Genomic DNA, 25,928 nt, shown 5'->3' on the forward strand with positions numbered 1-25,928 from the left:
TCCCCTGGCTGTAAGATTTCTGCTTCATCACCAAAATTTACTGCTGGTGGTGTTTGCTACCACTCACTACATAGAAATTGGTGGTTTAGTCTTGTTTCATACGCAAACTATTGTTTATATTCACTAACATTCTGTCCCATTTGATATTTGATTTTTTCCTCTCAGATTCCAAGCATCTTGCATTGATCTCTACGTTCTGAGAATGTGTAAGACATTTAGGAGCTGATTAAGGCAAAACCAGTTTGTAATTGTATCATTAACTGGCAATTGCCTCCCGTCTTTCCTTCGTGTTGGTTGAAGCATTTTGATTTGAACACACTTAAATGTTAATTATGAACCAAATGCTTCAAGAAACAAAAAGAGGCAAAGGAATTTTGCAGCCCTTGCATACAAAATGTGCCATTTGCAAAATCTCATTAGGTATTCACTATATATCATTTTCCTGGCAATTCATGTTGTGGTGGGCTTCAAAAAGTGCCACTGTGACTGTGCAGCATCGCTGCATTTGCAGCGTGGTGGAGGCTGCAGCGGCATTGCATAGCTCCCAGTGTTCAAAGTGCATTTGAGAACCAGTGGGAAACATTCAGCTCACTGAAATTGTTGCCTTTCACTCAGATTTCATAAAGGCTGTAATGGAAAAATAGCTAAAATTGCCTCTGCTGTCTTCAATTTTAGTTTCTTAAACTTTCTTCTGGTTTCCTCTACTTGATTTATTTCAGGATGGTCTATCTATATAGTCTCCTTTATATCTTTATCCCTTTTTATTTAGATAGTTCATGGAAACAGGTTTGGAGGGACCTGAAAGACAATCTGTGGATTGTTTAGCTCAGTCACATATGTGTTGTCATAGTTATTTTGTCTCCAGAGATGCTGTTTGCCCTGACAGGAGGGTCCTGGTGAGCCCACTCCAAATGCTGCATTGCTTGCTGAAAGGATGAGTGCTGAGCTGCAAGGTGAAACAATTCATGGCCCTCCGGTGGATGGCAGCTGGCACAGGAGGTGTCAGGAGGGCAAGTACAGAAACTGTCACTCATGGGGGACCTGGAAACTGGGGACAGGCTCAAATGTGCTGTAGTTAAACCAGAATTTGGTCTGTGGTGCTTTCTTTTGGTGGTGATCCAGGACTGGCACACAGAATCCTGGAATCACAGATGGGTTTGGATTGGAAGAGACCTTAAAGACCATCTCATTGAAACCCCTGTCATAGGCAGGGACACCTTCCTCTATCCCAGAGTGCTCCAAACCCCATCCTGCCTTGCCTGGAACAATTCCAGGGATGGGGCAATCACAACTTCTCGGGGTAACCTGTGCCATGGCCTCACAGGGAAGAATTTCAAATCCCATCTAACCCTTTCCTCTGGCAGTGGGAAGCCATTCCTTCCTGTCCTGGAAATCCAGGCCCTTGTCCCCCGTCCCTCTCCAGCTGTTGTGGAGCCCCTTTGGGCCCTGGGAGGGGCTATAAGGTCATCCCAGAGCCTTTTCTTTCCAGGCTGAACATTCCCAGCCCTCCCAGCCTGGCTCCACAGGAGAAATCCAGGTGTCACAGCTCCATCTGCTGTGTACAGATCCATTGCAGGTGCAATCCCCAGGAAGGAATGAGATGTCAGCCATTAGCTGAGGTGCTCTTTAATGAACCCCTTCCTTTGCAGCCCTCCCTCCCTCTCTCCCTTCTGTTGCTTTTCTTAAATCCCCATTGCCAGGATGACTGCATTAAACTTGGAAGGAAAATGCTCATTTTAGTGCTCCAGTGAAGAGCTGCAGTGCTGCATGAAGTGAGATTTCTGATAAATGTGGGAGGACAACTGTGCTCCTGTAAAACCTCTAGGAACTGTGACTTTCTTGGATTCAGGTGCCTTGTATATCAGACCTGGGACTACTGATTTTTTACAGACCTTTTCTTCTATCCCGAGCTCTTTTGAGGGAATAGCTGAAGCTCTGTTCTTTCACAGGCATCAAAAGACTTCTCTGCCTTCCTCTTCAGCCCAAGGGCTTCCCAAAGGATTGTGTGATAGTGACTAATTGCCTCCTTTGACCGGGGAACAGTTCCTACGGGTTTCCAGTGATAGGCTGAAAAGGTCTGTAGGGATGTAGGAGGGCAAACTCCCTTCACATCTCCTTCCTCAGCAGAGCTGGCAGTGAAGCTGGAAATGGGTCTTTTCCCTACCCCGCAGGTATTTCCTGTCTTGTTTGTAGGCAGAGTTCAGGTGGAGCCACCTGGTGTCAGCTGTGTTTCAGAGTCAGATGAATTTTTCACCAGGCCGAGGTTCTGCTGAGGAATGGCTCTTGTTTTTTCTTATGCTGAATGTGGCTATCCAAGTGTGCAATATTAGCCCATATTTTTCAAACTGCCAGGAATTGCATTTTTAAGAAGACTCCACAATCCTCAAAGCCCTTGCTCTGATCTTTATCATTGTTTATTTCAATGTTTCATTAATGTTGTGTCCTCCAGTATGTAAATACTGAAACCTTCTGAAATTCTCATTGCTCAGAGTAAAGCTCCTTCATTAAAGCAGTTTTGATTTGCAATTCTTCTTCTAAGGCTCTTCCCCATCAACCTGCTAGTTTCATTTGCAGCATTACCCCTAAAACAGGTGGTCTGCATTAGCAAGAATCTTAATGTAACTTTCAATTAAGCTTTAATTTTATTTGCCATTCATGTTTAGTGTAGTTCAGGAAGCATTTGTTTTCCTCCAGAGCTAAATGGTGGATGACACTTTGGTACAGCCAAGGAAAGCTTTGGGGTACCCTTAGCTCCTGCAGGTGCTAAAACAGAGCTGGAGGAACAGCAGATCTCACACACTCCTTTTATTTTAGGCTTTCACCCTCTTTAGGTGGCATGATCATTGCCAGCAGTGATGCTCTCTGCCTTTCCCTCTTTGAGGTTTACAGCCTGGCTTTGGTAATCCATGGAAAAAAGAGAAAGTAAAGAAACCATCCACAGTTAAAAAGCGGGGCCTGAGCTGTCTCTAATGCCTTGGTTCCTCTCTGGAAGGAGCATTGGGTATTTGATACAGGATAAATAACCCTGAGGACTGGACATGGCCTGTGGAGGTTTCCAGTCTTTCTCTAAATTAGTGTCGTTCTCAAACCAAAAGCAACAGGTTCATTGAATGAGAGCCCTCAATGAGGGCAAAGGAGGAGTATCTTTGTTGTTAGCCAAAGAGAATAAAACGCATTCAGATAGGTAGGGATTGCTTTGGTAAAATAATTATGTAGGCTTGAAATCAAATCAGTGAGGTTGCTGATCTGGACAGCTTTCCTGCCAGGTCCTCATGTGCCTTGTTCATATTTAACAAGAAAGAGATGTAAGTGCCGAGATAAAATCATCCTCAACTCTCTGGGACCCTTTATTCCAAAAATATTCTTTTTTTCTGTTGCTTCTGGAAGCATTGTAATGCCAAAGTTGTTTGCTAATGATGTCCCTTGCCTTTCCTTAGCTGTAACTGCAAGTGCTTTTGAGCCTCTCTCCCTGCATCTCTCTCACCATGTGAGAGGTTTTCTTGAAACCCAAGAATGAAACGTAAATCAGTTTGTTAATCTGATGAAATTTGCTGTTGAATGTGATTACTTTTGGAGGCATGCAATTACATGCTGATTTTTCAGAACAGGCAAACTGACATCTTCTACTGTGGGATGGAAAGATTTAAAACAGAAAAGTTAAATGGTCCTTTAAAACATGAAACAGCTGCTGGTGTTTTATCTGCTCCTGCCACCTTATTTTTGGCATCCACTGGTGACATTTTTCTCCTTTTAGAAGTTGTTCCTTTTCGATTAAGTAATATTTTTGTTAGCACCTTCTTAAATCCTTAAAAAGGAGGATTTCTCTCACAGGCAGTTAACCCTTGGCAGGGGTGGTGCCACTTCAGTCCATTTTGCAGGAGGTTGTAGCATGAACAATCCTGAACATTGTTCATGCCAGATTTTTCCCAGGTGCTGTGTTGGGGGTGGGGTTGTGGGTTTTTATCAGAGATTCATGGACTGGAAGGGAGATGAAGGATCATCCCATCCCAGCCCTGCCATGGCAGGGACACCTCCTGGTGTCCCAGGTGCTCCCAGCCCCATCCAGTCTGTCCTTGGGCACTGCCAGGGATCCAGGGGCAGCCACAGCAAATCTGGGCACCTGTGCCAGGGCCTCACACCCTGCCAGGGAACAATTCCCAATTCCCAGTCTCCCATCCAGCCCTGCCCTCTGGCAGTGGGAGCCATTCCCTGGCTCCTGTCCCTGCAGGCCTTGTCCCCAGTCCCTCTGCAGCTCTCCTGGAGCCCCTCCAGGCCTGCAAGGGGCAATGAATGAAGTCTTGGGGTTTTACATCTGCACCTTGGGATTTCTTGGGATGAGCTGTAGTGACTCGCATGTGAGGTTTATTGTAATACCTTTCTACAGCGCTGGAAGTCTTTCTGAATGCCTGTTGCAAAACTTCAGCTGCATAAATAAGAAAAGTTATTGGATACCAGAGAGAGAGAGACAGCCTGCAATTCCGATTTAATAATACCAGGAGCATTTCTTGGGTTGTGTTTTATTGAGATCTGACAGTGACATATATATTGATTGCCTTAATTTTAAGGAAGCTGATTTTTTTCTCTCTTTCTGAATGCAGGGCTGGAAAATATATAAAAAATTGCAGAATTAATTTTCTATGGAAGCTAAGTCCGAATCAGGCATTAATTTCTTCTGGGTGAGGCCAGTGCTGGTTGCTTGAAGTTGCTGTATTTCTATGATGAATAACTCTTGAAAATACCATAACCCACCAGAGAATGTAAATATAGACCCCCAAATTCAGATATATTTCAAAAGTGAGTGCTGTGGGCCATTGCTGAGAAGCTGAAAGAGTGAGATACTTTTCTTTATACAAAAGCTTATTTAAAGAGTCAGAATAGTGAGCAGAGGTAATGAAGGTGAGAAAAGCATATTGTAAAAGTAAAATAGAAGAAGCCACCCACTGAAATGTGACAGTGGATTCAGCCTCGCTAAACCACAAGGGAAAGCATATCCAGAACTAAGAGAGGGTGTGTCCTGGTTTAGGGCAAATTTGGGAGGAAACCTCTGAATTGGGGTCCCTCTAGAAAGGAAATTCAACTCTTCCCCCAGCTGGTTCAGGAAAAGATTTCCTTGGAGAAAAGTGGAAAAAACTATTTATTTAACAGGCAAAGGATTCACCAGCACACAAAAAATGAACAATATGGAACAATAACACCTCTCAGTGTTCTGCAGAGGTGACGCACTCCCAGAGTCCCTGGTGAGCTGTAGCTCAGCTCACTCAGTGTCTGATCAGTCCCTCCAGGGCTGGAAATGCCCCGTGGGGCACAGGGGAGAGCTGGGGGTGCTCTGCTGCTGTTCAGGCCACAGCAGGTTTGAACAGCTCCAAAGAGAAACCACAGTCCAGGGAACTTCTGTGCACCAGCTGCTAAAACTAACTAAAAGCAAAGGGGAGCTCTGTCCTGCTGTCTGTCCATCCACAGACAGCCCAGTCCAGGAGCAGGAATGTGGGGAGTGAGTGCAGTGTCTGAAAACAAACTGTGCACTTCTTGTCTCCCCCTTTGCTCTCAGAACCAGCCTGAAAGGTGCAAAACTCATTTCTGGGCTAAACAGACCAATGGGAATGTGAGCATCATAAAATCACCCCAGGACAGGGTGACAAACCCAAATGCCTGTGGCTGGTTTAGCTCCCAGACACGGAGCCAGAGACACCAGCACTCCACAGGCAGCTCTCAGCTGACTGTGGGTCTTCTTTCAGGGAAAAAAATGTCACTGGAATGTCCTGAGAACTTCTTTTTCTCTCAGTTATTTTCCTGACTTTGTATTATTAAGATTTTGACTGTTTTTACTGTATTGGCAAATGTTGCTCCCAGCAATGCTGGCAAGCAAGAGCTGGGTCAGGGCAGGGTAGTAGTGTCACAGTCCTGTGTAGGAGTACATTTCTGGCATGACTGGGGATTTCAAAGGGTTTTTTTTTTTTTCTTAAGTAGTTTCTCTTTAAAATTATTTTTTTGAGTTATAAGTGTCATGTATAATTACTTCTTTAACCAGTCTGTTTTGCATACAAGATTAGCACCATCCCCCTTCCCACACCTGGACCAAAAGTATCAACAAATTACATTAATATCTTGACTGGGGATTGAACTAAATTCCATCAATTGATTTGTCACTTCAGTATTTTACTGGGAAATTCTTCATGACAAAAGGGTGAATTACGTGTTCTAGAAATCTTTTAGTGATAGGCAGTGACTACCTGGCCTTTTAAATGCAAATCTGAGAGCTTATAGAGAAGTTGTTCATTCTGCACCACCCAGCATGGTTATTTTTTTCACATTAAGATTTCTTGAACACCAAATCATAGCCGAGGCTCTAAACAGAAAAACTGTGATGAATAAAACAGCCCAGCCTTACGGTTCTGATTTCATGGCTCTTTAAAACTGATCCTGATGCAATGTGGTTTGTGTAAAGTAAATTTGGGGAGTTTTAATTACTGCCACTTCAGGTCATGATGTGGTGTTTGAGATAACTTGTGGCTTCGGTGTTGTGTAATAATGTGACAATGTTGTCATTCAAAGATATTTTAATTTTGTTATTTATATAAATACGTATTTAGTTTGGGGCTGGAACTAAATAATCTTTAAGGTCCCTTCCAACACAAACCATTCTATGATTCCATATGTAATATGTATAAATATATATATATACACACACATATATACACACACACGCTTACTTTACTACTTTGTTTTATTCAAGATGAGATTCTTGGAGCTGGCATATTACAGGATGTTTTGCTACAGGTTGACAAGCATGTAAAATTTCTCATCCAATATGATCCTTGGAACTCACAGCCTCTTCAGGAAGGAGACAGAGCTTGTTTTCCCCATTAACACTACTGCAGCCCTCAGCTGTGTCTTGCATTTTTCCCCTGTTTTGTCTGGTCAGAAATGATGCAAGACAGAAGGTTTTGCCTCTTTCCATCTGTCAGCTATATTGAACCCTTAAAAAAGAAACTTGCAGATATTGCTTTTAAGCTCACTTGACTATAACGCTCATTTTTACTGGACTTCAAGGGTCTGAGTGAGAGTTTGAGCTGTTATGTGCTAAAGTTTTAATTTTCTCCATGCTGAACCTCTCCAGCAATAGTCGGCCTGCAATCGAACATAACCGAGCCTGCACGCAGGCGGTGTCAGAGCTCTGCTGGGCACGGGGCAGGAACGGGATCCCTCCTTCCCTAGTGCAGTGGGATCCCTCCTTCCCTAGTGCACTGGGATCCCTCCTTCCCTAGTGCAGCGGGATCCTTCCAAGTGCCACGGGATCCCTCCTTCCCAAGTGCAGCGGGATCCTTCCCAAGTGCAACAGGATCCCTCCTTCCCAAATGCATCTGCACTGCAGCAGCTGGGACTGGAGAGAGGTGCTTGAGGAACTGGAACTCAGAGGATTGGAGTGTTTTCCTACTGCTAATGTGTCTTCTGTCTCAAGGATCTTTATTTTTAACCACTTTTTCCAAGTACCTCAGAGCTTCCTTGCCTCCAGAATAATTGTTGCAATTGCAGGATCACAGAATCATTAATGTTGGAAAACCCTCTAAGACCATCGAGTCCAGCTGTTCCCCAGCACTGCCAAGGCCAGCACTGATCCGTGTCCCCAAATGCCACATGTACATGGCTGTGAAATCCCTCTAGGGAGGGATGCTCCATCACTGCCCTGGGCAGCTGTGCCAGGGCTGCACAGCCCTTTCTCTAATTCCTCACAGCCCTTTCCCTAATTCCCCAATGCCCACCCTGACATCCCCTGGCCCAGCCTGAGGCCGTTCCCTCTGCTCCTGTCCCTGTTCCCTGGAGCAGAGCCCGACCCCCCCGGCTGTGCCCTCCTGGCAGGAGCCGTGCAGAGCCACAAGGGCCCCCTGAGCCTCCTTTGCTCCAGGCTGAGCCCCTGCCCAGCTCCCTCAGGGATTCTGCAGCCCCTGCCCAGCTCCCTCAGGGATTTTCCAGCCCCTTCCCATCTCTATTCCCTGCCCCGGCCATGCTCCAGCCCTCCAGGTCTTTCATTGTGTAAGTGGCCTGAAAGAAGAACTGAGAAGTTCAGAGAATTCCGAATAATTCTGAATGGGGATTCAGAAGAATTGGGTTTTTTTCTGGCCCTGCCTTGGCTTTCTTGGGGCATGTTTCTGTCATGTAGAGGTGTGCAGGGTCTGAGCTGAGTTTGCTGTTTCAATTATGGGACTTTCCAGAATTTTATTTCCTAGTGCACTTTAAATTTAGATGTGCATCACAATTCAGCCACTGGCTGTTTATTGAACAAATACTTCTCATTTTTCAGATTTGTGTGATAATTTCTGGGATGCTGTGAAATTTGGGACCACATCTTAAGCGCTATTTTTAATTTAGAGACAAGTCGTGCCTGTGTTCACTCTGCACAACATGAGAGAGTTCACATGGGAAGACAAAACACGTATAATTGGCATTTCTGAGCCAACTGCTGACTGCAGCCAATTAGCTGAGAAGTGACAATTTGTGACTACTGCAGGAAGGCAGCATAGTGTTGGAATGTAAATTGATTTTCATCTCAGAATAAGTTCAGGAGTGAAGCAGGTTTTATATTTGCACGGTAGTGAGTATTTGTGCCATAAAGCTCAATGGCTCAGTTAATATTGCAGCAGGTGAGGAGTAAGTCATTAATCTCTTTCATCCTTCACGCAGGAGCAGAGTGACTCGGAGTAGTAGGTGTGAAAATCAAATTTGAGTGAGGATTAAATTTTTGCTTGTTGTAGAATGCAAATGTGAGCATGGGAACCTCTTCAGCTGCACCAAGTTCTCTCTGATCTGGAGAAAGGTGGATTTGATGGGTGAACTGTTCAGTAGGTGTGGAACTGGTCCAGAGGAGGCCATGGGGGTGCTCCAAGTGCTGGAGCCTCTCTGCTCTGCAGACAGAATGAGAGCTGGGGGTGTTCAGCCTGGGGAAGAGAAAGCTCAGGGGGGAGCTCAGGGCCCCTTCCAGTGCTGCTGCTGATGTCCACACCAAAGCATCAGGTGCATTACAGACTCTCTGGGGTCTCCCACCTCCAAATCATGCTCCACTTCACCTTGTGTGTCAGGGTTTTTCAAGTTACAATTAACGCCTGTTAAGATCCTTTCTTCTCTGAAACCTAAGGTTTAACTTTCCATTTAGAGAATCTTTCCCTGTGGACCATGTTAAATTTTCTGCCTAACCTCCAAATCTGGGGGGAGTTTTGCTGTTCATTTAAAACAAGGATCAGTGGTGCCTCTGCAAAAGAATGTCCTTCTGCTTCCGTGGTGTGCTTGGGGTAGGGATTCACCCAAAAGCTGTTGGATGGGGCTTGGAGCACCCAGGTCTAGTGGGAGGTGTCCCTGCCCATGGCAGAGACTGGCATGAGATGGGCTGGAAGGTTCCTTCCAACCCAGCCCATTCTGTGGTTCTGGAGGCCGGGTGAGGTGTCCCAGGGAAGCTGCAATAGCTTTTATCCCTTTTTAGTCAACAAATGGAGCTTCCAGTGCATCCATGAAACCAAGGGCAAGGATGCACCATGGAAATTTAAACTAACTAAATTTAGATGTCTTTGTGTGCTTCAGTGTTTACAGTTCTGTTATGGACCTGGTCAGGTAATAGTGTTTTGTTATTTATTATTAGGCACCTGCCTTGGTCAGCTGAACCACAGATGAGGTTTCCATTGAGTGTAAAGGGCTGATGGGAATGCCCCTGTGACCCTGGATTTGGATGTCATAATCTGTGCCTTAACCTCCCAAATCACCCACAGAGGTGAACAAACGCTTCCTCCTGGAAAGTGTTCCTTGGAACTGACATTGCTGAGATCGTTTAAGAGCCACCTGCCTGGAAAGGGCTCATCTCAGGCTGCTGCTGTCTTTGCTCATCCCTCAGTGAGCAGGGTCAGCTCCAAAAGCCCAGCTTCTGAAGGGTGTTTTTGAAAGGCTTTTTGCCCTTCATTCCTGTGATTAGCTCTCCACTGCCTTAATGACTTCCATGGCTCATTAAAGATGTTCACAGAACACAGGGAGCAGCAGCACATGGCAGGACTGAGGCCGTGTTCAGGTGGTGGAGCTGGATTGCTGTGTTGGCACATTCTGCCCCAGAACCTGGCAGCCAGGGCCCTTGGAGCTGGCTGAGTGCTCCTCTGGAGAGGAGAGCACCAGGAGCAGCGTGGGCCTTGGCCAGGAGCTCCATCAGAGCACAGAGTGCCACGCTGGGTTTGTGTCTCAAGGAGAACTGGAACAGGCAATGACAATACTCCCAAACAGAAGAGAAGTTTCCCCCCAGCATTATTCTAGAGGGCGGAATGAATGTTTTGATGACTTTGGCATCACTCAAGAATACTTAAAGCTCCTTTGTTTTATAGCAGGTCCTTTGACAAAGGCGCAGGCACTCAGCATTCAGACCATGGCGTCCTGTAAGTGTTGTCTGTATTCGCCAAGGTCAGATTGAATCCTTGCCTCTAACCATAGGAAAAAAGACAAGACTGGAGTTTTGGGGAAAAAATAGAGGAGGATGTGCATAAATGTCACCTGCAGCTTGTTTGGCTTGTGGCTTTCTCTCACTGGAAGCCTGTGGAACTCCCAGCTTTCCACTTTCCCCTGCTGCTTTTTGTTCGTTGGCTTTGGTGCTGGGGCTAGATTGAAATAAAAAGCAGAAAACGGTGCAAAAACCTCTAAATTTCTGTAAAAACAGCCCAAAACCCTCTAAATTTCTGTGTGGTCCTGTAAAGTTTCAAAACACAAGTCCTGTAGCGTTCTCCCACCTGCCAGGTGGGGTTAATGGATGTAGCAGTTGGACCTTTTGATATCTTCTGAATTCACAGCAAGCCCCAAGCTCTGGGAGCCAGATTCACATTGCGCTGTCTCTGTTGGGTCACTCTGGTTTCAGAAATTAATTACAATTTTACTTTTCTTTCTTACACAGCTCTTTCTATTCTAGGAGCATGTCCTGTGCAAAATATCATTTTCAATTTCTCTTTTTCTCATCCCTGATATGAAACAGGGATAAAAAGGAAGGCACTACTGGTGGGAATTTAGTCACTTTATATATTTGTAAAGAAAAGCAGAAATATAAAGTGTCAATAATCCTGAGTTGTTACTAAGGTAAAAAAGTAGTGGAAACACTATTTTCTGTGGTTGTTCATATTTTCTCAGGTGTTTGGAGACCCAAAATGTACCAGATTATGGTATGAAATTGCCATACTTGAAATATTCCTTAGTACATTCACAGAATCCCAGAATAGTCTGGGTGGGAAATGACCTTAAAATCCATCCCTGGGCAGGGACACCTCCCCCTGTCCCAGGCTGCTCCCAGTGTCCAGCCTGGCCTTGGGCACTGCCAGGGATCCAGGAGCAGCCACAGCAAATCTGGGAATTCCAGCCCAGCCAGGAATTCCTTGCCAAGATCCCAGCCCAATCTCCCCTTTCCCAGTGGGAGCCATTCCCTGGCTCCTGTCCCTGCAGGCCTTGTCCCCAGTCCCTCTCCAGCTCTCCTGGAGCCCCTCCAGGCCCTGCAAGGTCTCCCCAGAGCCTTCTGCAACAACCCCAACTCTGATGTTTTCAGTTCTTTAGTTCATTTTAGGTTAGGGGTGCTAATATTATGTATAATATTGGAATTTTTTTGAGTTTGGAGGAGCTGTTGTCCTAATCCCATTGTGGTGAATAGTTTGGCTTCCTATAAAATATCAGTAACTTCCAGCACAAGTGGAAAAAGTTATGCTATGCTGAATTATCTGTATGTCTGTTTATTACAGTTAAATGGGAGAAGTTACTCAAATTTAATTCTTGCTGGATTTAAAAAAAAATTCTACATAATTTCTTATTTGGTTGTGGACTGATTTTTCTTAGTGGTATGTGAAACTTAATTTGTTTTTAAAAAGCTCAGAACACTTGTAGATCATAGGAGGAGAGGTTTAAGTAATTTTAGGTATTGTTGCATGTACAGGTTTAAGGCGAACTTAGGTCTTAGTTGGCCTACTTTAATACAAAACTGTTATCTCAAAATTATTTTGTTTACTTTTCTCTTGAGGAACAAACTCTGGTGCTTATGCAAACCAAGTCCTGGTATGTAATTGTTCTAATTGGATTTTCAAAATTTCTATCAGTCACAGGATGTAGTTTAGCTCCAGCAATATTTTGAGTTTGAAACACCAACTGTTACTGAAATGTCTGTTGGGTTCAAATATGCTTTTCCTTTGCTTATATTATTTTGTGGCCAAGTCATTTGCCATTAACTCCTTTGAAATTTGTGTGTACTGATTTCAAAGCCAGTGCAATTTTTAGATGTTGGCTAGTTAAAGGAAGCCAAATTTTCTTCTTGGCTTCATATTTTATGCTAATCAAATGATAAAAAATGTAAAGCTCTTCATTCTAAATTTTTGTTAGTCCATGCAGCCAGCTACTTCTGCTTCTCTGGAAAGCAGGTGGATTATTTTGGTACTTCAAGTGATGTGGCAACAGGAGAAGCAGGACAGGCAGCTGTGCTCTCCAGGGTACCTTTCCAGATAAGATAAACACAAGCTTGTACTGTTATGTGGAATTACCATGTGAAGTATCTGAGGGTGCTGTGCTGTTCCTAAGAACAGGGTGTGACACCTCCTTGGGTGGCCTGGGAAGGGTCAGGGTAGGGGACCTGGGGATGCTGCTCCACAGTGGCTGAGGGGCACTCCAGGTGTGCCCAGGGAGAGTTTAAGGTGGATTTTAGGGGAAATTTCTGCCCAGAAAGGGCTGTCCAGGGCCGGAGTCCCTGTTCCAGTCCTCGCCCTGCAGGGATCTCACAGCCCTGTGCCTGTGGCACCTGGGGACGTGGGGCAGTGGTGGCAGTGCTGGGGGATGGTTGCACTGGATGGGCCTAAACCTAAACAATTATGGGATTCTTTGATGTGAAAGTGGGGATTTGATGGTGCAGCTGAGCTCAGGTTCTGCCCTGTACCCAGGGGAGCCTTTCCAGGTCCCCAGCATGAGCCCCTTTCCTGCAATTAAACTGCTTCAGCCTTTGGTACAGAATTCATTTTTTGAGAATGGATAAATGAATCTTCTACTGTCAGCTAAACTTAATTAAAAACCCGGCCTGCTAAGAAATTGGTGCCATATTTTTCATGGATCCAGAATGAACAGCCTACTTTGAACAGCTATTTCCAACCAAACTTTCAATGTAACTGAATTAATTAAGTCCTGGGAACAGATTATATTAGGGGAAATTAAGCTCTAAGTAAGCAAACCATTAACAATTATGAGACCAAATTGCCTGTGACACAGATTGGTCAGGTTTGATGGCACAAAGTATTTTCAGTTTGCGAGGAATAAATTGTAGAAACAACCCGGGTTTTTTTAATCCATGTATGAGGTACAGGTCCTAATTTGGGCTTTATAGGAGAAGAATTCCAGCAGGTAGAGAAAATAATCACCACTGCTAAGGCATTTGTAAGGCTTCAGTGTGAAACAATCCTACATTATTTTTTGTTTGTTTTTGTTTTTATTTGTTTCCTGCAGTTGTTATCAAAAGATGAGAAGCCCTTCTCTGGTAACAGTCTCATTAATCTTTCATAGAATCTCCCTTATTTTAAAAATAGCAGTTTCTTGTTTCTTCTAATGGCAGCAAGTTTTGGTTTCCATCACAGAAACGGATCCTGATGGTCATCCACAGGGGACTGGCCTGTCAATGATTCCTTTGTGCTTTTAATTGTCTTTTTCTACTTAAGGATTGTGGATACATAACAAGGGCTTTATTTTGAAATGCATCTCTTATAGTCACTCAGCATCATGATTATTCTCAGAAATAATATGAAAAGTTGTTTTTTTTTTTTTTATACTGGCTGTGTTACATGTTTATATTTTGGGATGAGATATTTCACTAAGGATTATCTTTGCCTTAAATACATTCCAGAATATAATGTTTATTCCAGAATATCCATTTATGCAAATACTGTACCACTTCAGTTACTAGGCACTGATTTTTTTACACAAAAAGTGAAATCTTGCTTGCTGTCTTTTAATAATCAGAAGACTATTGGGAAGCACTTCAGAAGCAAAAATCAACAAGAAACTCTGTGTTTTCTTGTCTTGTAGAGGCAGGACTGTTGAGGTTGCAGCATCTGGTGTGCAGGTTTGGAGTTCACTTTCCAGCCACACAGTGGTTGTGAGCTGCAAAGGAACTTTCAACTTCAAAATATGTCAATGTATTGATAAGAAAACTATTTGGGGCAGCTTCTGTACCAAGTTACAATGGATATTTAAAGTAAATATGATCATAGAAAATGTTCCAGAGCAACAGAAACCGAAGCAATGGCTCACTTCACACATATTCACGAATTCTGGGATGTGGCTGTTGCTGGGAGGAGGAATTTATGTTTATGCTAATGTTGCCATAAGTATTGTTTATTAAGGGAAAAAACAACGAATGACACCAGAAATGGATTTTGTCAGTGCAGATTTCACTTTAATTCTGAGTGAATTCTGTTACTTCATGAAAGAGTTAATATGCTGTTGTGGTGCTGAGAGATTGATAGGCAGAGGAAATAGGAGGTACCTGGAAAGAACTTCTGATCCCTAATATTGCACAAGTTGCTTTTCTCTTGGCTCGCCTCCCCTCCACGTTGTTATTTTTACCCAGGCTCCCTAATCTTCCTTTTTGCCTCTAACCACCTCCCAGTTTCCTGTTGGCCTCTTCCCTCTGGTTTTGTCCCAAATGTTCTGTGTTTTTCCCTGCTCTGCCGTGGGATTGCAGGGCAGTGAGCTAAGATGAATGCCATAGCTGTTTTCACAGTGTCTATCATCTTCTGTGTTTCGTGCCTCTTTGCAGCTCTGGGTGTAAGTTCCTTTTCTGAGGAGATTTTGTTGTCTGGATATTGTTTGAAATGTAAATATTAAATTTTGAGTTGCTGTGTAAACAATAATTTAAGATTTTCACTTCTAATTAAAGATTATTTACAGCTTTGTGAAACCTCTGTTCTAAGTTTTTGAAGTAGTGTTTTCTTTAGTGTGCACTGAAGAATATTCCTTGGAACACGGCTGGGAGAGACAATTACTTGTTCAGCTTCGTTTCTGGGATATATGTTTTCAAAACAATATGAAGTTATAATTTATTTTCTTTTCCTTCAGAACATTTCTGTTCTTTTTCAAAAACAGTGTTGAAAAATATGAATTGATCTGAGTAAAGCTGCTTTTCATTGTCATTTTAAATCCTTTTTACATATCTTGAAATATGAATTTTCTTTCCAGTAAGTAATAGAAAGCATTTGCTTTTCTTTTGCAGATTGCATTCTCACAGCACAGCAACTTTATGGACCTGGTGCAGTTCTTTGTGACATTTTTCAGGTACTTTTCATTTAAGACAGCTAAATGTTATTTCTTTAGGTTCTGGGCTTCAGAGTTTGGGTTCTTCTTGGTCTGGCTTTTTTTAACTTGAACATCCTGCTTACAGCACAGCCTAGGAAATGGAAATCTTCACTCTGATTTAAATGTTTAATTAGGAATTATGTTAAGAAAATTAATTGTCTGTGCATCTTTTCCAATGCATGATGGCAGTGCATGCAGGGAAAGGGAGGATGGGGCTGGGAGGGGCTTTTGGAAAAGGAGAAGTTCCTTTTGAGAGGGTGTGGAAAACATTGACTTGCCACAGCTGTGTGTGACTTACTGCAGGTTGTCACAGCTTGTCAGACACCAGCCACAAACCAGGGGAGTTATTTTGCAGAGTTAAGTCTGGAATAATTTCCAGCTGTTCAGGTACCACCATTGATTTTAAACTGAACTCTGAAAAGTATGTCAATTTAAATACAAACATATGTTACAGTTCAGTGGAAGCCAAATTCTTCTGGTTTTCATACACAGCTCTAAGTTCATTTCTTAGTGTCAAGTGAGCTGATGATTCCCTCAGAGTGGGAACCAACAGAAGCCATTTCAAGCCCTGTCTCCTCTTCATTGCTCAAAAAAATACAAACCTAACAAAGAGGTGAAACACTTCCAAAGCACAGCAGGCCCTCTCTTCAAAATCTAGTGTATTGGCCTCTGTTTCAGGGACTGCTAATACTCCAGAAGTGGAAACCAATACCTGATCGACAAGGAGTCCTACAGGAGGGATATACATGGAGTAAACACCACTCCAGGTCTCACAGCCTGTTCTAAAGTAGGCAATATTATGCCTGGTGTAAAATGAGCAGTGGGAGTAATATCTTGCTTTAGATTTCATGCTAAATTTAATTAAAGCAAGAAGCTCCAGACAGACCTTTCAGACAAGTGGTTTATATCAATTTTTTTTCATATGGAGCTTTTAGAGAGTAGAATCTGCTTTAGTGCATTTCCTGGGAAACAGTAGGTTTGATCCCTGGGAATCAGAACCACCACCTCCTGCCATTGGAGCAGAGTAGGTGGTTACTCCTGGCTCAGGCTTCATCATTTGTTTTGCTGAATTAATCACAGTCAACATCTTCCCTAAAAATCTTTGTGGCAGGGTAATTGCTTATTAGGAAAATGAAGAGGGAAGCAGTTGGTTCCTTAGTTCTTTTCTAATTGTGTAAGATAAATCTGCACTACAAAACCTGTCCAATTACTGCTTTACAGACCTAACTACATCTGCACATAAGGGTTTAAACTCCTCAGGATGAAGGATTGCTCCAGATTCATTGTTTGAAGAGATTCCCAGAGCAGCTGTGGCTGCCCCTGGATCCCTGGCAGTGCCCAAGGCCAGGCTGGACGTTGGGGCTGGAGCACCTGGGACAGTGGGAGGTGTCCCTGCTATGGCAGGGGTGGCACTGGGTGGGATTTAAGGTCACTTCCAACCCAAATCCTTGCATGATTCCAGTCCCAGGTTAAAGCAGATCAGTGCACTGTGTGTCTCAGTGGGCACATGCAGTAAAACATCCATGTCCAAAAGGCTGCAAGTTCCCTTTCCTTTCTTCCATCACTGAAATCACATGGCTCTCCTTGAGAAGTAATGTTGCAATATTATTTAACATCCTAACAAGCCAGAGAAATAGGAACATGTGGATTTGGGAGAAGACAGTTTACAGGTGTTTTCCAGTTAAGCATTTATAATGTGCTAGAAATTCTTTGATTCTTTCACTACTCCTAAGCTTCTCTCCAGGTGTTTTATTTTACAGTCACCGTAACTCCCTAATTAACCAGTGGATTAGAACAGTGTGATTCATCTCACTGGGTGTAGGGGAAACTATTGAAACATTTGCATTTTTAATGCTCTAGGGCACATTTCATAATTATTGTGGGATCCAAGGCAGACCATAAATAACTAATACCTGAGAGCCCCCTGTGCTGTTAATAAGCAACAGTTGGCTGAGAATTTGCTCCCTAAAATAGAGGCAAGGAAAATGCTTTGTGAAAACCTAAAACCAGTTGGTATCATTAACACCAAACTCAAAACCTGGGATATGTACCAATTTCTTAGATGTATTGGAGACTTAAAGAGATGTTGTTCTGGAAAACAGATGTTTAGAGGCTTTCTGTTTGCACATTTAAGGGTATTGCTTCATTTTGCTGTTCTGCAGGAAGTGTGGGAGTTGCCCAGGGCAGCTGTGGCTGCCCCATCCCTGGAAGTATCCAAGGCCAGGTTGGATGGGGCTTGGAGCACTCTGGGATAGTGGAAGGTGTCCCTGCCCGTGGCAGGGGGGCTGGAACAGGTGATTTTTAAGATCACTTCCAACCCAAACCATTCTTTGACTCTTTGAATTTGGGAAATCTGTCTGAGCTGGATATGCTGTGGCACATTTCTTTATTCTGGAAGCCACTTCCCCGCAGAAAACCCCACTGGGCTTTTCTGCTGTGCAGCTGGAGGCATCATCTGTGCCTTGAGCTGTGTGGAGCACCTGAGAGGGACTTGGGAGATTTTCAGTGTCTCTGCTGCCATTTGAGGTGAATGAGGTCAGTGCAGTCCTTGCAGAGAGCTGTGGGCTTCCCACAGCCCAGCACTGCTGAGTTTTGCTATCCCAGGCACTGGCTGGGCTGCCTGTCGGGTGCACAGGGCATGGAAAAGCAGGAGCCTGGTCATGCATTCAGACAGCACCAGGCAGTGTGCAGCAGGACACAGGACTGGTTTTCATTTCATTTAGGAGCTGGCTCCTGTGATCAGAGGGCTGTGCCTCACATTTAGAGGGGCTGTTGGATTCCTGGAGTTCAGCACCAAGCCAGGCAGGGGGCTGTGTATGACACAGCCTTAATTTGTACACATGAATGTGTTATTTTAAGCTAAGAAAATGTCAGTGGATAAAGGTTGGGTAGAACGGTGAAGTTCCGAGGTCGTTAATATTGCATTATAATCAGAGCCAGAGGAGAAATGGTATTCCAACCATTGTTAACCTTTGCAAAGCTAATGAGCTGCAAGGAAACTGGGGTTTCTCTCTCCTCCTCTCTGCTTTAATTTACAGATTGTGCAGCTGTCTTTCAGCACATAGTTTGAGCTATTTTGACAATTTCTAGTGAACATTCTTTATTCATATCTGTGCTTCCTTATCTTCCAAAAATTCTGTCTGGCAGCACACCTATCACACGTACTAATCACCAGCGTACCTGTATGTACAGAAGATGTAAAAATATTTGTGGCCTTATAAGCCCATATTATTGCCCAATAATCCTTCTCCCTTTTTCTTTCTCCCTTTTTCTTTCTCTCCCCTTCTTCCATTCTTCCCTTTTCCTTTTCTTCTTTTCTTCCATTCTTCCCTTTTCCTTTTCTTCCCTTGAACCTTCAGCCCAGAGAGCACTTGAGAGACCTTACTGGGATCTCTACATCGTTAAAAGGAGTTCAAAGGAAGATGGGGATGGACATTGAAGTGGGACCTGTAGTGATGTAACAAAGGGTGATGACTTTAAATTGAAAGATGGTCTATTAAATCTAGATCAGGGAAGAAATCTTTTCTACTGAGGGTGGTGAGATGCTGGAGTAGGCTTCCCAGAGGAGGGGTGGATACCCCATCACTGAAACATTCCACTCCAGGCTGGACAGGGCTCTGAGCAATCTGACCTGGCTGAAGATGTTCCTGCTCATGGCAGAGGGGTTGGACCAGAGATTGGGCCTTTTAAGGTCTGTCCAGGCCAAACCATTCCATGATTCTCTGTGGTCTCATCCTGAGCTTTACTACATGGATTTACCAGATACCTCAAGTGTCTTCTACTGCACTTCTCTGCTGGTTCTCACATGCACAGCTCATTTTGTTTCCTGCCTGCTGTTTGTCTTGTCTTCATTATCTGTCCTTCTAAGGGAGTCTAGTGTCTGCTCCAGTCTAGGGGAGGCATTGCTGCCCATTCCATGCAGGGTGGTTGAAGCTGGATATGAGGTCCCTCCCAGCCCAAAGCAGTGTGTGATTCCATGATCCAACATGTCCCACCGAAGCCTTACCATAATTGTTAGAGAAATGAGTGTTATTTACAAATGGAATAAAAGCTGCCAGCTTAGTGTTTTTGTGGTGGCACATCAAACCTCATGTGCCCCATTAGGGTCTGAATATCAAATGGAAATAGTGTAGTTTTAGTTTGATACAAATAATTGGACTTGTTCCTCATAAAAACTTGAGCAGGAGAACTGTTTGCTCAGTACAAGACTCACACAGATGGTTTTATGTATTGTATATTGTTTTCCTTAAATATATGTATTTTCCCAGTGTTTTCATTAAGTGGGAATGCCTCCTGCAGTAATTCAAATCTGTAGTTATGCTGCAGATATTTTATTTACTCTTGTTGCTTATTAAATAATTTTTTACTTTAGCACAAATGTCTTTATTAAATAGGTGCTTAAAATACAGTCTGAGTCCCTTATTGGGTTTTTTTTTCTTAGAAAAAGGAAGAGCTTGGGAATATTTTCACATTATTTCTAACAAAATGAAGAAGAGTAAGAGATCAGCATCCATAACTTCCTTTTTTCCATGTTCTCAGCACTCTTTACTTCATCCTCCATAATCATAGAATAGAATCATAAGATCACTGAGGTTGGAACAGCCCTCTGAGATCAGCGAGTTCAAACACTCCCCCAGCACTGCCACCACTGCTCCATGTCCCTGGGTGCCACATCCACAGGGCTGTGAAATCCCCCCAGAGATGGAGACTGCACCCCTGCCCTGGGCAGCTGTGCCAGGGCTGGGCAGCCCTTTCCATGAGCAGTTTCCCCACTGTCCACCCAGACCCTCCTCTGAGGCCATTCCCTCTGCTCCTGTCCCTGTTCCCTGGAGCAGAGCCCGACCCCCCCGGCTGTGCCCTCCTGGCAGGAGCTGTGCAGAGCCACAAGGGCCCCCTGAGCCTCCTTTGCTCCAGGCTGAGCCCCTGCCCAGCTCCCTCAGGGATTCTCCAGCCCCTTCCCAGCTCCCTCAGCTGCTTTTCATCAGACTTGCTGTCCTGGTTTTGGCTGGGATAGAGTTAATTTCTTCTCAGGAACTATTGTTCAAAAACTGAACTGTTTTGCCTTCAGTTAGAGTAATGTTGATAATACACTGATGGGTGTTGCTGTTTGGGTTTTGCTAGGTTGTGTTTCTCAGAAGTTTATTGGTTTTGTGTATTTTCTCTTGCTCTGCCAGTGAGGAATTACTCAAACTGGGAGGGACCATAGTTGGGACAGGTGAACCCAGCTGGCCAGATGGATTTTCCACCGCTCAGAGCTTCATGCCCAGTGTGTAAACTGGGGGAGTTACCTGCAGGGCTCTGATCTGGGTTAGCAGGTGCTGGGCAGTTCTGTTGTGCATCAGCTGTTTGGTTGGTTTCTTTCATTTATCTTTTAAATATAATTGTTATTATTAGCTATTTATTGTATTTTATTTTGTTTTCCATTATTAAGATTTTCTTCTCTCAGCCTACAAATTTTACATCTGATTCTCCTCCCCACACCACCAGGGTGGGGGAGAAGAGAAGGGGCTTGGGCTGCTTTGCAGTGCTTCATTTCCACCTGGGTGTAACCCATGCCCCTGTACTCCAGCCCTTCCCTGCCTCCACTGCCTCCTCTGCCATAACCAGGGTGAGCTGTGGCTTCTTGAGCCTTGTGCCATCTTCAGCAGAAGGATGAGGTCAGGAATCTGGCTTGGTGGGCTTCAGGCAGCTGTTTGGCACCAACCACGTGCATGTTATACACTTGTTCAAATTATTTCAAGGATTAATGCATCCAGTACTTTAAAATGTGTCCTGTAGCTCTCTAGCATATTAAAATGTACTGGTAAATAGCACTTAAATAGCTTCTAATTCATCAAAATAACTTGGGCTGTGTTTCTAGTAATCATGGCAGTGCTGTCTGAGATTATTAAGTGACCTGTATATGTTAAAGCACATTAGCAGTGAGGCTGCTGTACATTTTGGTGTTTAAAGCTGCCATTTTTTACAAGCAATTCTGATGTGGATAAACATTTCACGAAGGTTTAATAATTGGGCCCTAATACACCAGATGGATTTTCTTCTCCCCTCCTGAGAATGCATCACAGTAAAGTGCTGATGGAGTTTTCCAGACATCTAAAAATGAAAGTGTACTTGTTTGAAAAGCTTTAAAGATACCAGGCGTGGAGAGAATATTCTCTCTGTGGAAAAGGAGATTAAAGTCTAGAATAAAACCAGACAGAGTGTTTAAGTTCAGGTTTTTGTGTCACTGTGGGAATACCCTGTGTTAGCCTGAAGGCTGATCAGCTGAGGTTCCATGTGTGTGTAGAGGCCAACTAAGGAGAGATTATTTATAACCACGTTGCTCATTTATTGTACTTAAATAATCTAATGAATAATTAAGAATGAATTATTAAAGCTATTTGCCAAATAGACTATTCTCCATAAAATTTAAATGTATCTTCTTCCTGCATTGCAATATTTATGCTGTGTAAGCACAAATTTTTATAACTGTGTGAGCCATTGGAAGCTCTGCTTGGTAGAAGCTGCTTGAAATGGAGTCATGTTCAAATTTCCCTGGGATGAAAAACTCTCCAGGGTGTTAGGTGGCTCTTGATGGTTCTTTTTCCTTCCAGTCTGGTTCCACACCTGAGTTTGCTGGTTTCCTTTTTATCTGTTGGAAAAATTTAACTAGTCTCAAACTGGACGTGTCACAGGCTACAGGAAAATGGAAATCCAACAGTTGACAGAAATACAGAATAGTTTAGATTGGAAGGAAACGTAAAGATCCCCTTGTTGCACCCCCTGCCATGGCAGGGACACCTCCCACTGTCCCAGGTGGATCCAAGCCCCAGTGTCCAACCTGGCCTTGGGCACTGCCAGGGATCCAGGGGAAGCCACAGCAAATCTGGGAATTCCAGCTAAGCCAGGAATTCCTTGCCAAGACCCCAGCCCAATCTCCCCTTTCCCAGTGGGAGCCATTCCCTGGCTCCTGTCCCTGCAGGCCTTGTCCCCAGTCCCTCTGCAGCTCTCCTGGAGCCCCTCCAGGCCCTGCCTGGAGCCATTTGAGATGGGGGAAGCTGCAGAGAGAAGACTTGAGTGAAGAGGGATTTCTGGGATGAAGGATGCTCTTGGTAGGCTGTTATTTTTGGAGAAAAGAGGAGAGGGCAAAGCAAATCCTGCAGTAAATGTTGATTTTGAAAGTCATTTGTAAGCAGGTGGATATTCATGGCAGAGATGTGTGTGAAGCTGTTGAGAGAGCAGGGCAGAGCACAGCTCACCCAGGACTGTGCCAGCCTCAGCTCTCACTCCAAATCATTTCCCAGCACCTCTCTCTGCATGCAGCTGCTTCTTGCTGCTGCTTCCATACCTACAAAGTTGCTTTCCAGAGAAAGTTGGAAAAAAACCTTCCTCAAAGCTAGTGATGCTCACATCAGGTCTTTTAACTTATTTCAGGATGGTTTAGGCTGAGTAAATGCAACAATAGATCTTAACTTTGCTCAACCCCTGGGGCTCTTCCAGCAGGTGATGGACTGCAGTGGGCTCTGCCTTTTATTTCTCCCCGAGTGCTTCCAAGGGATGTTAGTTCAAGGGGGAAAATATATTTCCTTAGCGATTTTATAGCTTTTGTGGGTATTTGCTGCCTCCTTGTGACAATACAAAGATGTATGGTGCTGTTCCTTTGAAATACAATGGTACTGTGGTGAGTGTTTTAGGAGAAGTTTTATTAGTCTTTAATTGTTAATTCCTCTCTGTATTTTCTGAAGAAAGTCTTGGATGTGGTGCCAGAAATGAGCAGGAAAGAGAAACCAATGAAGGGCTCTGGAACATGCAGAGTTGTGCAGTGTTGCATTTTGGAAAGGGGATTTAGTAGTAAAGGTGACCCTCTCAGTTCTCCACTCTTTCTTCTCCAGAAGAGTAACTAATTTGTAAGGAGACATATCTGCAATGCCACCAGAAATGTGGCATGTGGGGACATGGTTTAGTGGTGGCCTTGGCAGTGCTGAGTTAATAATGGTTGGACTTGATGATCTTAGACGTCTTTTCCAACATAGGTTCTGTGATTCTATGAAATTGACCCAAAATAAGAGGTCCAACAGTTTTCATTGCTGAGGTCACTTTTTTCCTAAAAAGGGGTCATCCTTACAGCAGTTCAGCATGTTTTGATGTGTGTCTTCCATTTGCTGTGTGTATTTCTGGAGCTGTCTGATGGATACACGAGACTGGAGCGTGTTGTTATGTAAAGGTGGAGACCTCACTGACATTGTGGCTGAGGGTGGCACAGTGCAAGTTCATCTGTCTGCCTGACCTGAGAAGCTCCTCCTGAGAAACTCCTCTGAAATGGGTAATTTACCAGAGATGCTTGAGAGGAATGACGTTTTTGGCACTGCTGGCATTTTTCATCTGCCCTTTGGATTTCCATCTTTTTTCTCCAAATAAAGGTGTACACTGATGAGCCCTGGCAGCAGCTCATGTTGCACGCAAACTGCATCTGAAATCATAAAATCATGGAATGGTTGGTGTTGGAAGGGACCTTAAAGCCCATCCAGTCCCGTGGGCAGGGACACCTCCCACTGTCCCAGGCTGCTCCAACCCCAGTGTCCAGCCTGGCCTGGGCACTGCCAGGGATGCAGGGGCAGCCCCAGCTGCTCTGGGCACCTGTGCCAGGGCCATGCAAGTCAAACAAGTGCACATTTTTAAATATTATATGCTATATGATAGTGAAGCATATTTCTGTGCACATCTAAGCCTGAAAAATGCAATCCCATCACTGACTGGCTGCCTTTGGGTGTCTGTGTCCCATCCATGGAGGTTTCATATCACGTAGCGTGTAGATGGTGGTATGGCAAGAAGAACTGTCTCCTCACCTTTTGCACTTCCCAGGGAATGGTTCCTGCTGTCTCTCCTGGTGTTTAATGATAGGCATTTCCAAGTCATAGTATCACAGAATCATTTAGGTTGGAAAAGCCCTCTGGGATCAGCAAGTTCAAGCACTGCCCCCACTGTCCCATGTCCCCAAGGGCCACATCCACAGGGCTGTGAAATTCCCCCAGGAATGGGGACTCCAGCCCTGCCCTGGCCGGTTTCAAGACCTGACCCCCTTCCCATGAAGGAATTTCACCCCTGTCCATGCTGAGGCTCCCCTGAGGCCATTCCCTCTCCTCCTGTCCCTGTCCCCTCCTGGCAGGGTGCAGTCCTGGGTGACTCCCTGCAGTCCTGGGCAGATTGTGTCTTGGAGAGAAAGCCCTGTGTGAGCATCCAGAGCCCGTGGTTACTGGGAATGCTGCAGCATGGAAACTTTCCTGTAACCTGTCTTTCAGTACATGCTGGAAGGTGGAGAGGCTTTGGAGATGTTTTCTGTGACCCATCAGTGCAGTCCTTGAGGAAGGAGGCTTCCACTGGGGCTCAGATTTTAATCCTAGCTTGTGTGCCTTGAAGTTGCTCATTAGGTACTCAGTGTGATAAAATCATATCTGTCAGTACAGTCGGTTGTTATTGTAATTATTATAATAATGATTATTATTATTCCTACTACTCTTTTTTATTGTATCCGCTTCCCTGCATTTTCCCCAGAAATTGATATATTCATTCATCCTTTTCCCCTCCTCCTTTGATGAAGAAAACCAATACAGATTTGGGGAAATCAAGAAATGCCTGTAGCTCTGCAACAGCCTGCCTTCTCTACACTGTATCTTATTTTTGTAATTTAGAAAGGAAATAATAATCAATTTTCTCTACTTCTCTCAAGGCTTTTCTTCTTGGGGGTTATCCTCTCACTTAAAATATCACCAGAGATAGGCAATAGTGTCTTTTTCAATCTGATTAAATCTTTCAGCCTTGCTGTCATTTAAGGAAGTCAGATAAGGAACTTTGAATCAACAATATAAATAATGAAAATAAGTGTGTCATTCCTCACTGGGTATCAGAAGCACTGAACTGTGCTGGATTATCTTTCTTCAGTGTATCTCTAATATATGAACTTTTCATTTAACTTTGCATTTCCTAGAGTTTTTCAGCTGCCAGTGTGTTACGAACAAGAGCAATAAATATTATTTTCTATTTTTTTTTCCTTTCCTTTCCAGTTGTTTCCTGTCATTGCTCCTGGTGGCAGCTGTGGTTTGGAAGATTAAACAAAGTTGCTGGGCATCACGACGGAGAGAGGTGAGAGGGATAAAGTGTTGTTCCTTAAATGACTTTTTAGTAGTTGTTCTCTCTAGATGCATATTTATTCACATATGCATCACATTAACCTTAAATTGAAGGCTGAGCTAATTCAGTTAATGCTGCTATTTAGGCCTTTAGCATATTTTTGATTACAGTTTCAGTGACAAATTATGTTATTTTAGTATCCTGATGCTGCAGTTTTTGTGAAGCACCAAAAAAATAGGGGTGAATATCCTGAATTCCTAGAACTTCTGTTTCTAGACAGCATAAGTACCAAACCACATAAACTAGGAGATTCTTTATATCTGTTTCAAAATAGGAAATAGAAAATAGAAACATTAGCTCTTGTGTAATACATTAAAAAAATAAGTCAAAACCCATTTTCAAATTAAATCTTATTCAGATATTTTGGGTGGTTGGTTTTTTTCCCCCTGGAACATTAGGGGCATAAGAAAAAGGTGGGGATGCCACCAGTAGCTTAC

At 43.8% G+C, this 25,928-nt stretch overlaps 1 protein-coding gene across 1 annotated transcript in view; it reads left to right on the forward strand.

Moving 5' to 3' along the window:
- ATRN (attractin) overlaps nt 1-25,928 on the forward strand; it is a 150,330-nt gene that overhangs the window by 91,048 nt on the left and 33,354 nt on the right. Inside the window, exons 25-26 of the mRNA XM_064711922.1 lie at nt 15,242-15,303; nt 25,365-25,443. Of these exons, the coding sequence (XP_064567992.1) occupies nt 15,242-15,303; nt 25,365-25,443 (141 nt within the window). The remainder of the gene's footprint in view (nt 1-15,241; nt 15,304-25,364; nt 25,444-25,928) is intronic.

Source organism: Zonotrichia leucophrys, chromosome 4 (assembly GCF_028769735.1).
Source record: "Zonotrichia leucophrys gambelii isolate GWCS_2022_RI chromosome 4, RI_Zleu_2.0, whole genome shotgun sequence".
NCBI classification, from domain to species: Eukaryota; Metazoa; Chordata; class Aves; order Passeriformes; family Passerellidae; genus Zonotrichia; species Zonotrichia leucophrys.